Consider the following 15126-nt stretch of genomic DNA (forward strand, 5'->3'; position numbering starts at 1 on the left):
GTACCGTCCAAAACCGGCGCCGAGGCAACTGTGACGCACTACGGGCCTTAGATGGCAGGAGTGGCTGAGCGGTTCTAGGGCCTACAGTCTGGAACCGCGCGACCGCTACGGTCGCAGGTTCGAATCCTGCCTCGGGCATGGATGTGCGTGATGTCCTTAGGTTAGTTAGATTTAAGTAGTTCTAAGTTCTAGGGGACTGATGACCACAGCTGTTAAGTCCCATAGTGCTCAGAGCCATTTGAACCATTTTGGAAGATTTTGATAGAGAACAAACATTGTATTTACCTTAATAACGTTCAAAAGTCATCATATAAATATATCAGTTCATGATATTGATTATTACAAATTTACTCTTTTTGATGGATACACGTCCAGATCGTCGGCTCTCAAAATTCTGCCATCTCTCTCCCCACATCTACCACTGCTGGCGGCTCACCTCCAACTGCGCAACGCTACGCGCTGTTCACATCCAACCGCCCAACATTACAGTAGCGAATTCCAACAATGCTAACCAGCCACAGACTGCACACAGCACAGTCAGAGATTTTCATACAAAGCGTTACGTGGTGTTACCAACATAAAAACCCAAACAGCCTACTTACACGTTTAATGTTTCATTGGCTGTGGGATGTACGGCCATCGTGGGAACGGTCGAGGTTGGAGGAGGGAGCGTTCTGATCTGGGAAATACTTTCGTGGCATTCCCTCGGTTAGTTCGTCATTCTGGAGGGCGCATTGGATCAACACTGATACGCATCTATGTTTGGGGGACCATATCCACCCTTACATGCAGTTTGTTCTTCCTTTACACGATGGCATCTATCAGCAGGACAATGCATTGTGTCACGCAGCCGCAGTGTACTTCCGTGGTTCGAAGAACGCCAGGATGAGCCGACCGTACTCACCTGTCCACCAAACGAACCGGATTTAAACCCGATGCAGAATCTGTGGGGCCACCTCTATCGGGCTGTAGGTGCCGTGGATACTCAACCGAGAAATCTAACGTAGGTAGCCAAGGCACTGGAAGCGGCGTGGCCACACATCCCTGTCGGTACCTCCCAGTATCTCACTGACTACCTTCCTGCACATCTCTTAACAGTTCGCGCTGCGAAACGTGGTTATTCCGGTTTTTGACAGATGGCTACATTAATGTGATTGAACAGTGTATTTATAGCTGTCGGAAGTAGTTCTACCCTCTAACGACACTTCAGCTCTAGATGGCATATTTTCCGAATACAATATGCGAGTGTTCCATTTGATGGAAGCACACAGTGGCAAAAAGAAATACATCAAAAAAAGTTTTGCATAACCCCCGTTCCCAGAACACCGGAAGATAGGCGTTGACTGTGAATATTGTATCACAGACACAGTCCCTTTGACTGTTCAGGCCGGCCGGAGTGGCCGTGCGGCTCTCGGCGCTACAGTCTGGAGCCGAGCGACCGCTACGGTCGCAGGTTCGAATCCTGCCGCGGGCATGGATGTGTGTGATGTCCTAAGGTTAGTTAGGTTTAATTAGTTCTAAGTTCTAGGCGACTGATGACCTCAGAAGTAAAGTCGCATAGTGCTCACAGCCATTTGAGCCATTTGATTGTTCAGAGATGTCTCTAAACGCGCCCAAAGATGTAAACAACCGTGCATGAAAATGGCTCTGAGCACTATGGGACTTAACATCTTAGGTCATAAGTCACCTAGAACTTAGAATTACTTAAACCTAACCAACCTAAAGACATCACACACATCAATGCCCGAGGCAGGATTCGAACCTGCGACCGTAGCGGTCACGCGGTTCCAGCCTGAAGCGACTAGAACCGCTCGGCTACACCGGCCGGCCCCAGCCATGCATGAGCAGCGCCTATTAGACGGAGGGGGTTCGACAGCCGATCAACTCCAGTCATTCCACCAGGAACGAGGTACACGGCTCGTGTTGTCTGTAGTTCAACCATGCCTACACGGCCAATGCCGCAGTTCGATAGCGTCCGCATTATTACTTTGTGCCAGGACGGGCTCTCAACAATGGAAGTGTCCAGGCGTCTCAGAGTGAACGAAAACGATGTTGTTCGGACATGGAGGCGATACAGAGAGACAGAAACTGTCGATGACATGCCTCGCTCAGGCCGCCCAATGGCTACTACTGCAGTGGATGACCGCTACCTACGGATTATGGCTCGGAGGAACCCTGACAGCAACGCCACCATGTTGAATAATGCTTTTCGTGAAGCCACAGGACGTCGTGTTACGACTCAAACTGTGCGCAATAGGCTGTGTGATGCGCAACTTCACTCCCGACGTCCATGGCGAGGTCCATCTTTGCAACCACGTCAGCATGCAGTGCGGTACGGATGGGCCCAGTGACATAGCGAATGGACCTCTCGGGATTGGCATCATGTTCTCTTCACCGATGAGTGTCGCATATGCCTTCAATCAGACAATCATCGGAGACATGTTTGAAGACAACCCGGTCAGGCTGAACGCCGTAGATACACTATCCAGCGAGTGTAGCAAGGTGGAGGTTCCGTGCTGTTTTGGGGTGGCATTATGTGGGGCCGACGTACGCCGCTGGTGGTCACGGAAGGCGCCGTAACGACTGTACGATGTCGGAACGCCATCCTCCGACAGGTAGTGCAACCGTATCGGCAGCATATTGGCGAGGCATTCGTTTTCACGGGCGACAATTCGAGCTCCCATCGTGCACACCTTGCGAATGACTTCCTTCAGGATAACGACATCGCTCGACTAGAGTGGTCAGCATGTTCTCCAGACATGAACCCTGTAGAACATGCCTGGGATAGATTGAAAATGGCTATTTATGGACGACGTGACCCGCCATCCACTCTGAAGGATCTACGCCGAATCGCCGTTGAGGAGTGGGCTAATCTGGACCAACAGTGCCTTGATGATCTTGTATATAGTATGTCACGACGAATACAGGCATGCATCAATGCCAGAGGACGTGCTACTGGGTATTGGAGGTACCGGTATGTACAGCAATCTGGACCACCACCTCTGAAGGTCTCGCTGTGTGGTGGTAGAGCATGCAATGTGTGGTTTTCATGAGCAATAAAAAGGACGGAAATGATGTTTATGTTGATCTCTATTCCACTTTTCAGAACAGATTCCGGAACTCTCGGAACCGAAGTGATGCAAAGCTCCTTTTTGACGTGTATGTTACACATTTCAGTGAAAGACTGTGCTTATTAGGTCAAAATGCACTTCTGATAACAAGACTCCCTTTAAAAAAATGGCTCTGAGCACTATGGGGCTTGACATCTGAGGTCATCAGTCCCTTAGAACTTAGAACTACTTAAACCTAACTAACCTAAGGACATCACACATATCCATGCCCGAGGCAGGATTCGAACCTGCGACCGTAGCAGTCGCGCGGTTCCGGATTGAAGGACTCCCTTCAGGCCGAGTGAACTGTGTCCCACGTTTTTTCAGAATGTAGATCCCATCTGTGACTATGAGATACTGGGAGGACCAGAAATTCCCATCTACTATTTCTATTGTCCTCAATACGATTTTAACCAGAAAATTTTTTATATGTGGAATAGATGGAATCAGAGGGGAACAAATATGCTGAAGAGAGTGAATACTCAAAAACTGATACATCCAAACACTCTCTATCCCGGTGGAAAGGTGCATTGCCCTGAAGAAATGTGATTTCTTTCTTTCGCAATCCATGTTTGTACTCACTTATTTTCTATACAGTTGCCGGCCGGAGTGGCCGTGCGGCTCTAGGCGCTACAGTCTGGAACCGCGAGATCGCTACGGTCGCAGGTTCGAATCCTGCCTCGGGCATGGATGTGTGTGATGTCCTTAGGTTAGTTAGGTTTAAGTAGTTCTAAGTTGTAGGGGACTGATGACCTGAGAAGTTGAGTCCCATAGTGCTCAGAGCCATTTTTTTCTATACAGTTGGTTCAGAAGACTGCAGCAGCAGTCGCCAGTTACTGCTTATCCTTTGCAAAATAATCTATCAGGAAAAAATCAGTTTGTTTCCGAGAATGCATTGGCCATAAATTTCCCGGAAGGTGATATCGATTTCGCCTTCTCTTTGGCGCGGAGCCAGTGAGTTCCACCCACTCCTATGACTGCTCGAAGTGGTGGACCTACGTCTCATCCAGAGCAACAAATCAGCGAACAAATTAGTTAGAGTCGTCATAAAACGAACGAAACATTGCCTCAAAATTAGTTTCCGCGGTTGCTTTTGGTTTAGATTTAACAAATGCGCTATCCACCTTTCACGAGGTTTTCTCGTAATAAGTTTTATTGTATACTTGAACTTGATACACATATAGCATTCCTTAACTATTTCATACGCAATCAGGACATCCTTGACTTTTGGACGGGGTTGCAGTTGCGGGACGCCCTTCCAGCGACGTGCGACACGTTTGAATTCAGTCATTTTCTTAAATGCTGAAAGTGAGGCAGGCAAACTCGTCACCAATATTCTATAAATTTCCGTTGGCTATAATCCACCCAAGACAAAGAACTTTATGCCAATACGGTATTCCAGTTTATAGCTTCGAAGGAAGGGCGCTCGTGACCTCTCCGTATACCGCCCTAAAACGCTGCGTTCGTGAATCGAACAGGAAAGGGGGAAAAGATAGTCGAGTCACCAGCCACTCACACTAAGGTGGCTTGCAGAGTAGAAGTGTACATTTCTTTCACTTATATTTTTAGATGTCCGTGTATATCCACTTGACCATTGTATTCGGCGTATTCCTATAAGTTAGAACTGTCGAAATTCTCTCATTTGTTAGTTGCTTCTGCATAATTTAATTGTATTATTAATTGTAATGGTTACAACTGTTACGGAAGTGTCTTTCAAATCTTAGAAGGGGAAGTCAGAAACCGAATCAAACTCATTCGGACGTGCTTCTACATAATGCTGTCGATATGGAGGGGAGGGGAAAGGAGAAGGGCGTCCAGACACACGTATAAAAAGATTACGCCAACAGACACGTGTCTTCGAAACAATTTAATTAGGAGATCATAGCGCCAGATTCCTTTGGAACTTCGTTGAAACGACTGAACACTCGAAATTAGATTAATTCCCGTTTCCGAGAATTCGAAGAAATAGTCATTTGTAGAATGAAATTTTCACTCCACAGCGGAGTGTGCGCTGATATGAAGCTTCCTGGCAGATTAAAACTGTGTGCTGGACCGAGACTCGAACTCGGGACCTTTGCCTTTCGCGGGCAAGTGCTCTACCAACTGAGCTACCCAAGCACGACTCACTCCCCGTCCTCACAGCTTTACTTCTGCCAGTACCTCGTCTCCTACCTTCCAAACTTTACAGAAGCTCTCGTGCGAACCTTGCAGAACTAGCACTCCTGAAAGAAAGGATATTGCGGAAACATGGCTTAGCCACAGCCTGGGGGATGTTTCTAGAATGAAATTTTCACTCTGCAGCAGAGTGTGCGCTGATATGAAACTTCCTGGCAGATTAAAACTGGCTGTGGCTAAGCCATGTCTCCGCAATATCCTTTCTTTCAGGAGTGCTAGCTTTGCAAGGTTCGCAGGAGAGCTTCTGTAAAGTTTGGAAAGTAGGAGACGAGGCACTGGCAGAAGTAAAGCTGTGAGGACGGGGCGTGAGTCGTGCTTGGGTAGCACAGTTTGTAGAGCACTTGCCCGCGAAAGGCAAAGGTCCCGAGTTCGAGTCTCGGTCCGGCACACAGTTTTAATCTGCCAGGATGTTTCAATAGTCATTTCGATCAACCATCGTACAGGTACACTGATCAACCAGAACATCATGACCACCGACCTACTATCGATATAAATCCGTCCAGGCGATAGCAGAGACACCTGGCGAGGAATGACTGCTAGTCAGACACACGCACGATGCATGTATCATCAGTGAGCGTGATGTCCTGTACAGAATGGGGAAGGGGCGCGATCCTAGGGCAGATTGTGATGGCCCGGAGGCTCGGCACGAGCATTTCGGAAACTGCACGACATATCGGGTGTTCTAGGAGTGCTGTGGTGAGTGCCTTCAACACGTGCCGAAACTAATGTGAAACCACGTCCAGACGTCGTGGCCGTGGTGTTCGGCGACCACCCCTCATGACAGGTATCTGACGTCGTAGGCTGGGCAGACTAGTAAAACAGAGCAGAAGGCGAACTGTGGTGGAACTAACAACAGACTTTAATGCTGGGCAGAGTACAAGCGTGTGTGAACACACAGTGCACCGAACACTGCGCATCCAACGACCCGTGCTTGTGCCAATGTTAACATCAGGCCATCGGCAACTGCGACTGAAATGGACAAGTGACTATCGGCACTGATGAGTCCCGATAGCTTCATCATACTGATGGGAGGGCCCGAATCCGTCGTCTTCCAGGGCAACAGTTCTTTGAGACCGGTACTGCGGGACAGAGACAAGCTGGCGCGGCTCCGTTATGGTCTGGGGAACATTCACGTGGGCATCCATGGGTCCAGCGGAGCTCGTGCAAGGCACCATAACGGCCAAGGAGTATCGTAAATTGGCTGCAGACCACGTACACCCTTCATGATGAACATATTTTCCGACGGTAGTGACATTTTTCAACAAAATAATGCGCCGAGTCACAAAGTCAGGAGTGTGATGGCGTAGTCAGAGGAACACAGTGGCGAGTTACAGCTGATGTGCTGCTCCCCTTCCCCCTCATCTTGGCAGATCTGAACCCAATCGAACACATCTGAAATGAGATTTAACGTGGCGTCAGAGCTCATCCCTCTCCCCCCCCCCCTCCCGCAATTTACAGGAATTAGGTGACTTTTGCGTGCAAATGTGGTGCCAACTACCTCCAGTGACCTGCGAAGGCTCATTGCTTCCATGCCACAACTCGTCGCGACTGTCATGCTTGGCAAAGGTGGACATACCGGCTCTTATGTAGGTGGTCCTAATGGTATGGTACATCAGTGGATTGATGATATTACATCGTCATTAACCGGGGAAGCGGCCAAGTGAACAACGTGTATGGCCAAGAACTTCGACTACTTGGGTGCCATTCTCGGTGCATGCATTGATTTTTGTTGTTTCGTGTGTCTTTTTGAGGCAGTATTGACAACTCATTCGGAAAGTAATTCGTTTATGTGCGTACTCTTATACTCTTTATGAGCCCAACTTTAACAAAACCCTATTAGTACCTGGTGGTCGGTGATTGAACAGTGATAAATTTATAAAATGCGTATAAAAGTCTAGAACTGTCAGAGATCCACAAAGACTAACAATAATCGCATATCTTTCGTCGCTTTTTCATCTTCACTTTCCCTCTAAGGGTTCTACTGTATTTTGTAAAGAAAAAGGTACAGAAACGTAGTACACACCGCAAATCCATATCACGTTGTTGAAGTTACACTGATGATACAGTCAAGATGAAGAATGGCACTCGACAAAATTATAAGCGGTGGCAGATCGAAACAGAGTGCCTGACAAAACAAGAAGCGTCTATAATGGAGGAGGAAACGGAATGCAGCCTCTCTGGTTGAGGGGGTATGATATGTTGCTTCAGTGATTACCAAACCGACTAAAATTTACCAAGGACTTGGCAGTATGAGCCCGTTTATCGCGAAGATGCTACATCCCCTGTGGCCTTGATACATGCGCTGATTCGACTGGGAAGGGAGTCACAAAGCCGTATCCTCGCCTAAGACAAAGTGGCCCACAACTATCGTCACTGAATCTTGATATCCTGGGTGCTGGTACTGGGACAGACTTGACAGTCGATGATGCCACACTTGTTCTATCGGGGACAGGTCTGGGCATTTCGCTGATCACGTGAGTACCGCATAATCACGCAAACAGTTCATAGAGACACATGCCTTGTGTAGACGAGCATTATCCTGTTGAAAAATAGCACCACAATGGGGATAGGAGACACTGGATATCCACGACTTGCCGTTGTGCCCTGAAATCATACGCGGTGGCTTCCCACACTGCGACCTCAGGAGTAACGCAACTGTGCCTCTACAATACATTGTAAGAATGGGACCTCTCCCTACGTCGCCACCATACTGATCGAAGATTGTCATCTAGGGTAGTAGAGAACTACTGCGTACGCACGGGATGGTAATTCCCTATCCGGCTGCTGCTAGTCTCCGACCAACAGCGCAGCAAGACACAAGCTGTTGCAGGGAGTCTCGGATGACAGACGCAGATTTGGAGGGGTTACATTGTTCTTGGTGCACACTAAAGCGAGCCTCCCTTGTGATCAGACATGGTCGATCGGAAACTTGACGACTAGTATGCTTGCTGTCACATTCCGACCAAATGCAACATCGGGCCCTCGTTACATCCGAATGCCCCACAAATCCGGATATTGCACGATTCGACCAGACGACCAAATGGAAACCCACAATGAGGACCCTTCGAAGTCTGTCAGGTGCTGATAACGCTGTCTCACACGAGTGTGCAGCGTCTCCGTGCCCATCACACTGATCACTCAAAATCTATGTTCACACCTCTTACATACCCTACCAGGCCTGATAATAACACTAAAAATGAACATCACTAATGAAATCTTGTGGCCGTTCAGCCTATCACAAAGAATTCCAGTTATAATCATTTACATATCCGCCAATGGTGTGTACCAAGTTAAATTCATATCCGACCACGTCTTTTTGGTGCTTCCCTTTTTTTCAGATAGTGTAAGTAATTCTTGGACTTACTGGAAACTGTTAGCGATTTATAAACTTCAGCTGGTCCAAAAATGATCTGCGTCATGAACTGGACTTTGATCATTTTAAAAAAAGGTAAGTTTGAATGCTTCTCACCGATCATCTTATACTCCTCCACCTTAATTCGTGGCCCCGTACTATCACAGCAGCTTTACCAGCTTTCACAGTTGCAACGCAGTGCTTGTTTTTATGCTTGGTGCTTTTTTACATGTTGAAGTGAGCAGTGCCTAATTTCTTTTGGGTGTATTAATTTAATTCTTCTTATTTATTTAAGTTTCTTGTAACTGTCTGTGTGTGTTCATTTCACCCCACTTAGTTGCCGTTTCCTTACGAGGGTAGCTGTAACAATCTTCTTTTAAATTAGTTCTTGTTCTTGTATCCTTCTTGAGTATATTAGGCTAAGGTCTCTCGTGTTTAACAAAATCTTCTCGAGTTTCCAGTTGCATCGAGTCGTAAAATTCCCACGAGATTTCGCCAGACAGCTCTTCGGCCATTGCCAAATGGTATCTGACAGCAGTGTCGTCGATGGCCTCGTCTTTGTGTACCCTCACTACAGACAGTGAAGTCTGCGCTAATCACTCCATGCCAAATAAGGCCATATCTACATTCGCCATGGTCAGACTAAACGCCCTGTCTAGTTGTAAGCTAGTTTTTCATTCTGATTTTAATTTCAAGGGCTTATTTTATTGGGATACCATGTGGATAACAACAGAGATGTCTTCAGATGCAGTTGGGTGTCCATTTTTTGTAGTATGTTCTGCCAAGGCTTATTTGCCGGAATATGCAGGGATAATCACATCTCGTGTTCTAGCCAGCTTTGTTCTACGTTACAACGTTATAGCGGCTGCACTCATAGGGTGTCTTACGTACGCAGCGCCTTCTGAGTCCTATATCATGCTTCACAAGCCTCACGAGTTCCCAAATCTGTGCTAGGAGCCTTAGGATTGATTTAATACTGTCGTTTCACAAGCCGCCTAGTGTTGTCCGTCAGATACCCACAAAATTTTGTATAAACTGGTGAAACACAGTTTTGCACCATCTGCAAACGTGTGTGGTCATGGATTAAAGATATCAGAGAATGGAAGACTAAGCATTGTGAAATTAAGAAAATAACTTTACTGCGAAATAAAAAGCTACCAAAATAAAGACAGTGTTGTCAAAAGTACACAATTTTACTCATCTGTGCAATAAAAATATTAAATTCAATTTTCGCCACTCAGTGTAGTGTAATATACACCAATTCTCCTTGACATGCAATGCTCAGTATGCTGGAGACTTTGCTGTTCAATCTAGTCCCACTGTTACACTATCTGATCAGATGTGGGCGAACGCCCTTATATAATGTGAAATTGATCACTAAACGTGACGAGAGGCATACCCTCTAATATAAAAGGAGGTGGGGAGTATTGTGTTGTCAGTACAGAAGCAATAAAAGCAGAATATGTGGGTGAGGAGAATTCAGCGATGTCGAATGTGGACTACTCATTGGATGTCGCCAGAGTAACAAATCCATCAGCAACATATCAGTCTTTCCTGTGATGACGTGACGTAAATCTTCTTGAAAGAGAAACCTGTCGCCGAAATGTTGGCAATACGTTGGAGGATATTATCCCAGGTCACGGGGTCCCCAGTTAGATTCCTGGCTGGGTTTGGGATTTTCCCTGCCCAGGGACTGGGTGTTTGTGTTGTCCTCGTCATTTCATCATTATCATTCGTGACAGTGGCTCGATTGGACTGTGTAAAAAATTGGACTGTGCAAAAATTGGGACTTTGGACGGGCGCTGATGACCGAGCAGTTGAGTGCCCCACAAACCAAACATCATCATCATCATGATACCGTCGCAGAAAATGACCAATCCGCTACCCTATTGAACCTGTGCAGCTGTAAGTCTGCACATCATTGTTACCTGAACCCTCCACACTCTTCTGCGATCTTTAGGCTTCAGACAAACTCTATATTTTTCGGCGAAAATAACCGATCGCCGTTGATACAAATTCGATTCCAGGTGTTCCCTTACACGCCATCTTCGACCGCCACAGTCTTGGGCAGTTTCTACTGTTAGCTATAATGGACGCCTAAAGATAAAATTGATCCAGTTAAGACGGTTGCGCCGGTCATTGTGGCCGAGCGGTTCTAGGCACTTCAGTCCGGAACCGCGCTGCTGCTACGGTTGCAGGTTCGAATCCTGCCTCGGGTATGGATGTGTATTATGTCCTTAGGTTAGTTAGGTTCAAGTAGTTCTAAGTCTAGGGGACTGATGACCTCAGATGTTAAGTCCCATAGTGCTCAGAGCCATTTGAACCATTTTTAAGGCGGTTGCGTACTGTTTAGGTCGACACAGCCGTCCCAGTTGCCTCCAATAAGGCAGTTCGCTTACATTATCCCCAAGATACCGTGAGTTACAATTCTTAGGTAGCAGTAATCACCTAGTGGTTCAAATGGCTCTGAGCACTATGGGACTCAACTTCTGTGGTCATTAGTCCCATAGAACTTAGAATTACTTAAACCTAACTAACCTAAGGACATCACACACATCCATGCCCAAGGCAGGATTCGAACCTGCGACCGTAGCGGTCTCGCGGTTCCAGACTGCAGCGCCTAGAACCGCACGGCCACATCACCTAGTGGTGGTGACCACGTGCGACGACTATGAGCCAGATCTTTGGGGTTTGAAGTCAAACAGTAGCGGTTGAATGTTGGAAAAGTATCACTGTGGAATACTGGAAAGACAGGTTTGCTTTTGCTCCATTACACGGGTAGTTATAAGGAATAACTTCTTGTGGTCAAAACATTAATAAGAAAGGAGTGTCTGCATCAGTAAAATAACTAACTAAACAGGTCACGAAACATGTGCGAAACATTTTTGAGCAGTTTACGGAATGAGGCCATAGACGACACGGCAGTTAGTTACCACTTGAGAGTAAACGAGGAGCACTCGGCCGAAAGGTCGTGGTAATTGCCCTACGTGATGAGACTGGAAACAGCAGAAAGTTTTGTTAATTCGTGTAAGAACGAGACCGTGTATTTGTTTTCCTTTTCTTGTGCTCTTGTGCTTATATACTCATAGTTGTGAAAAATGGCTAGGGACTGCTTGTTGTGTGTGGGTGCGGGAGAAGTGGTGAGTGTTTGCAAACGGCTAGAAGCTGCGTTGGCTACTGTCGACAGGCTTCAGGATGCTGGCCCGGCTCCCGGCGGCGGTGGGGCGCCCGGCAACCCCCAGCTGCCTTCGCCTTCGCCTGGCCACTCTGACGCTGCTGTGCCATCCGACGCGTCTGGTTCTAACCGCACGGCTGCCCCAGTACGCCTGAACAACAGGTACGAGGCGTTGTCTGTTGTGGAAGAGACGTCACAGCCAGCACGAGTCGCCTCGCCTGTTGGGGCTGAGGCTAACCTTCACGGAAGTGCTGAGAGAGTACAGAGGGCAAGATTGCCGGTTTCTGGGAACTCCAGCTGTAGGCGGGTGATTCGGTATTCGAGGGAAATGTCGGTCCAAGAGTAGAATCCAGAGGTTACTGTATTTATTTTTCAGGTTATCTCGTTCGGCGGCGCCGTGGAGTATAAATATCTATGGAATGAGCATAGGCCGTTGCGCATGTACTCAACATCAAACCGGGCCAGTCACGTGATTTTGGGACGACACAACTGCTCTTCATTTTGCGGAAATAGCGAAATCATCACACGTATGCGCCGTGTATTATGAACTTTTCTACATGTTCGAATTTTCTTCCGGACAGCTATGGTGAAGTATTGCCATTGTTGCGGATGTAGAGAGAATATGTGAAAGGTGAACCAGTTACTTTTCATACGCAAGTACAACAAACGTATACTCGTAAATGTCATATTGCTACCAGGCACTTCATATTTTGAAAAATATCGAGACACGACATTATAGTCTTGTATTCTAGACATAATTTCTGCGATTTTCTGGCCATGTGATAATTTGCGTGTGTGTTCGAGTAAACTGTCAGTTAGTGGATACAATTGGTGCTATGTTCATATGCAGACAAAATTTATACGTGACAGTCTCATTAATTTACTCCAGTTTACACAAATTCTCAAACCCTTGTGTGTATCTAAGTATTTCTACTTGAGACAGTTTTCTACACAGTGTCACTGTATCGTAATTAATTAGAACAGAGATTCGACAATATGGATAAGGACAGTAGAAAACAAAAACTAAAAATATTCTTGGATGTCACTTCTTATCCCGTTACAGAAAGAACGTCAATAAAGTGGATTCTGAGTTACGATACTGTGGCGAAAAAGTACAATACCATTGCTGTGCACATCTTTAACTCCAGTTGCTGGTATCAAATTCTCCATAAAACGCGTATGCAAAGTGTGATGTAGTCAGTCATACGACCACACCGCGGCCTGCGAGATCGATCCGCGGGATGCGATTCTCTCGATAAAGGGAACAGAAGAACGGCTGTGCTAGGCAAAGAGTACACAGCCAGTCGCAGTACTTATGTTCGCCGCGAGGCCACTTCATGTGTAGCAGGAGTGTAGTGCAGTTGTGCCAGTTCGTAGCCGCACTTAGTGGTCAGCCAGCGCCGATGTCAGTCAGTCATCGTCTGCAGCTCAGTCATTGCTGCCATCAAGTCTTTGTAACACAGTTGTGAAGTTCTGTAATAGTACTACAGTAAAGTCAACAGTACTAAGTTGGCAGTTATAAACAATTCTGCGTTCTGTCATGTCGACAGCCAAGTTAGTCTTCAAATTCACCGGATTCGACACTCAAAATTATGAGAGATTAAATCGTCACTGCAAAATTTGTGACTTGTAAATTATGTCTTCCTGCAGACATCTAGTCGCGTCTTGTATAATTGTGAACCAACAGACCATGGACTACAACAAAGTTAAGTAATAAATACTTTCCTATTTTGTACTCCTGCTAATTAATTGTGTTTACCTGTTGTAGCTACCAAGCAGTCTTGGCATAGTAGAACCCACGTTTCACCTCCTTGGCTACCTCATATTTGATACCTCATGTTGATTGACTCGGTTATGGTGGAAGATCGAGAGCCATCAAAAAGTTTCACGGTTCTTCTGAAGCTCATCCATATGTAGCTGGCGAATTAATAATGCTCGAAATATGCTAAGAATTACACGGGATAAATTGGGCATTGCCAAAATCAAGTGGCTTGAGCTGCAGGAGATGTTGCGTACAGAATTCTCGTTCTACGCATGCGAATGCTCACCCACATGGATATTTATACTCTAAGGGCGGCTCAGCCACTGACATCGAAGGCGTAGGACGCAGCTGTCTACAGACGTGGTTCATGTCAGCGGTGACCCGTGTCGCATCGGTTCCCTTCGTCGACTATATGAAGTGGAGAACACTGTTAGTCCTGTGGCGTTGATAATGAGCTAGTGATTAATAACATCGTTTCATGGAGCAGTTGCGGTCTTCCAGTGGAGATGGGTGGAGATCTTAAACCAGGCTCTTGGTTAGTTTTGTGGCTATCTCAGTTGCACATGTATTGACCTAAACTATTGGCTGGGAAACTATAGAACCCCAAGTTATGTCGGGCATGGGAAATACACAAAAACAGCTTCTATGACAGCAGAACACGTGTGGCGAGCAGATGTGTGATTCTTACGATAGAGGACCACTTCTGTAAACATGCGTAACACTTCTGTATGGTACTCACACCCAACATAAGTAGTTCGCATACGTCAACTATGGACGAAATAGAGCACAGTTGGAGGAAAGTTTCATAACTGTCACTAATAAACGATAATAAAGTCCACATAGTGCTTGCAACAGAAAACTGGCTTACGTGAAAAAATAAGTAACGCTGGAACTTTTGATTCCATTGCAGAGTGGGTCATCTAAGCAGTTAGCATCAAATAATTCTGAAACCGTTTGATGTAATTTTTTTTCATTCCGGCGAAAATTTTAAGAAAGGTATAACTTCAACGTGTAGTTTGAAATGGTAATTATAGAAATATTGGTATCAATTACGTGTTTGTGTAATTAAAGTATAGTAGTAGTCACTGTTTTGGCTGATCATAGTATTGTCGAGTGGCTAACGTAAATTTTATGAACGGAAAACAATGAAACGTCTGTTGCAGAATCAGTGACTACTCATACTGAAAGAAACGTCTGAGAAAACAGGAATAAAATTCGCTAAGACAAATGACAAGTATCTGAGCAGCCAGCAGCAAACATTCAAGAAGACCGTCCAAGAACATTGTTGGGTTCGCATTAGAACAATGTGTGCCGTGCAAAATATTAAAATGTCGAAACATCAGCAATGGTCCTGTAGCAGAGATACTAAGCACCATGTACATAGAAAATCATTCGGGATAGGCTCAGAGGAATACAAAATCTTGATGAGAAAAGAAAGCTACACAGAGAACAGAATAAACATGGACGTGACACTAGCAACAGGAGAAGCATTCAGTACTTATGAAATCAAACATTTTTCTGCTGACTAAAAAAAAAATCCATGACTGTTTGT

At 46.0% G+C, this 15126-nt stretch overlaps 1 protein-coding gene across 1 annotated transcript in view; it reads left to right on the top strand.

Annotated features, from left to right (window-relative positions):
- The window catches only part of LOC124722708 (calcium/calmodulin-dependent protein kinase type 1-like), a 649848-nt gene that overhangs the window by 185664 nt on the left and 449058 nt on the right, over window positions 1-15126 (top strand). The window contains exon 2 of the mRNA XM_047247845.1: window positions 11821-11974. Within this exon, the coding sequence (XP_047103801.1) occupies window positions 11821-11974 (154 nt within the window). The remainder of the gene's footprint in view (window positions 1-11820; window positions 11975-15126) is intronic.

Source organism: Schistocerca piceifrons, chromosome X, assembly GCF_021461385.2.
Source record: "Schistocerca piceifrons isolate TAMUIC-IGC-003096 chromosome X, iqSchPice1.1, whole genome shotgun sequence".
NCBI classification, from domain to species: Eukaryota; Metazoa; Arthropoda; class Insecta; order Orthoptera; family Acrididae; genus Schistocerca; species Schistocerca piceifrons.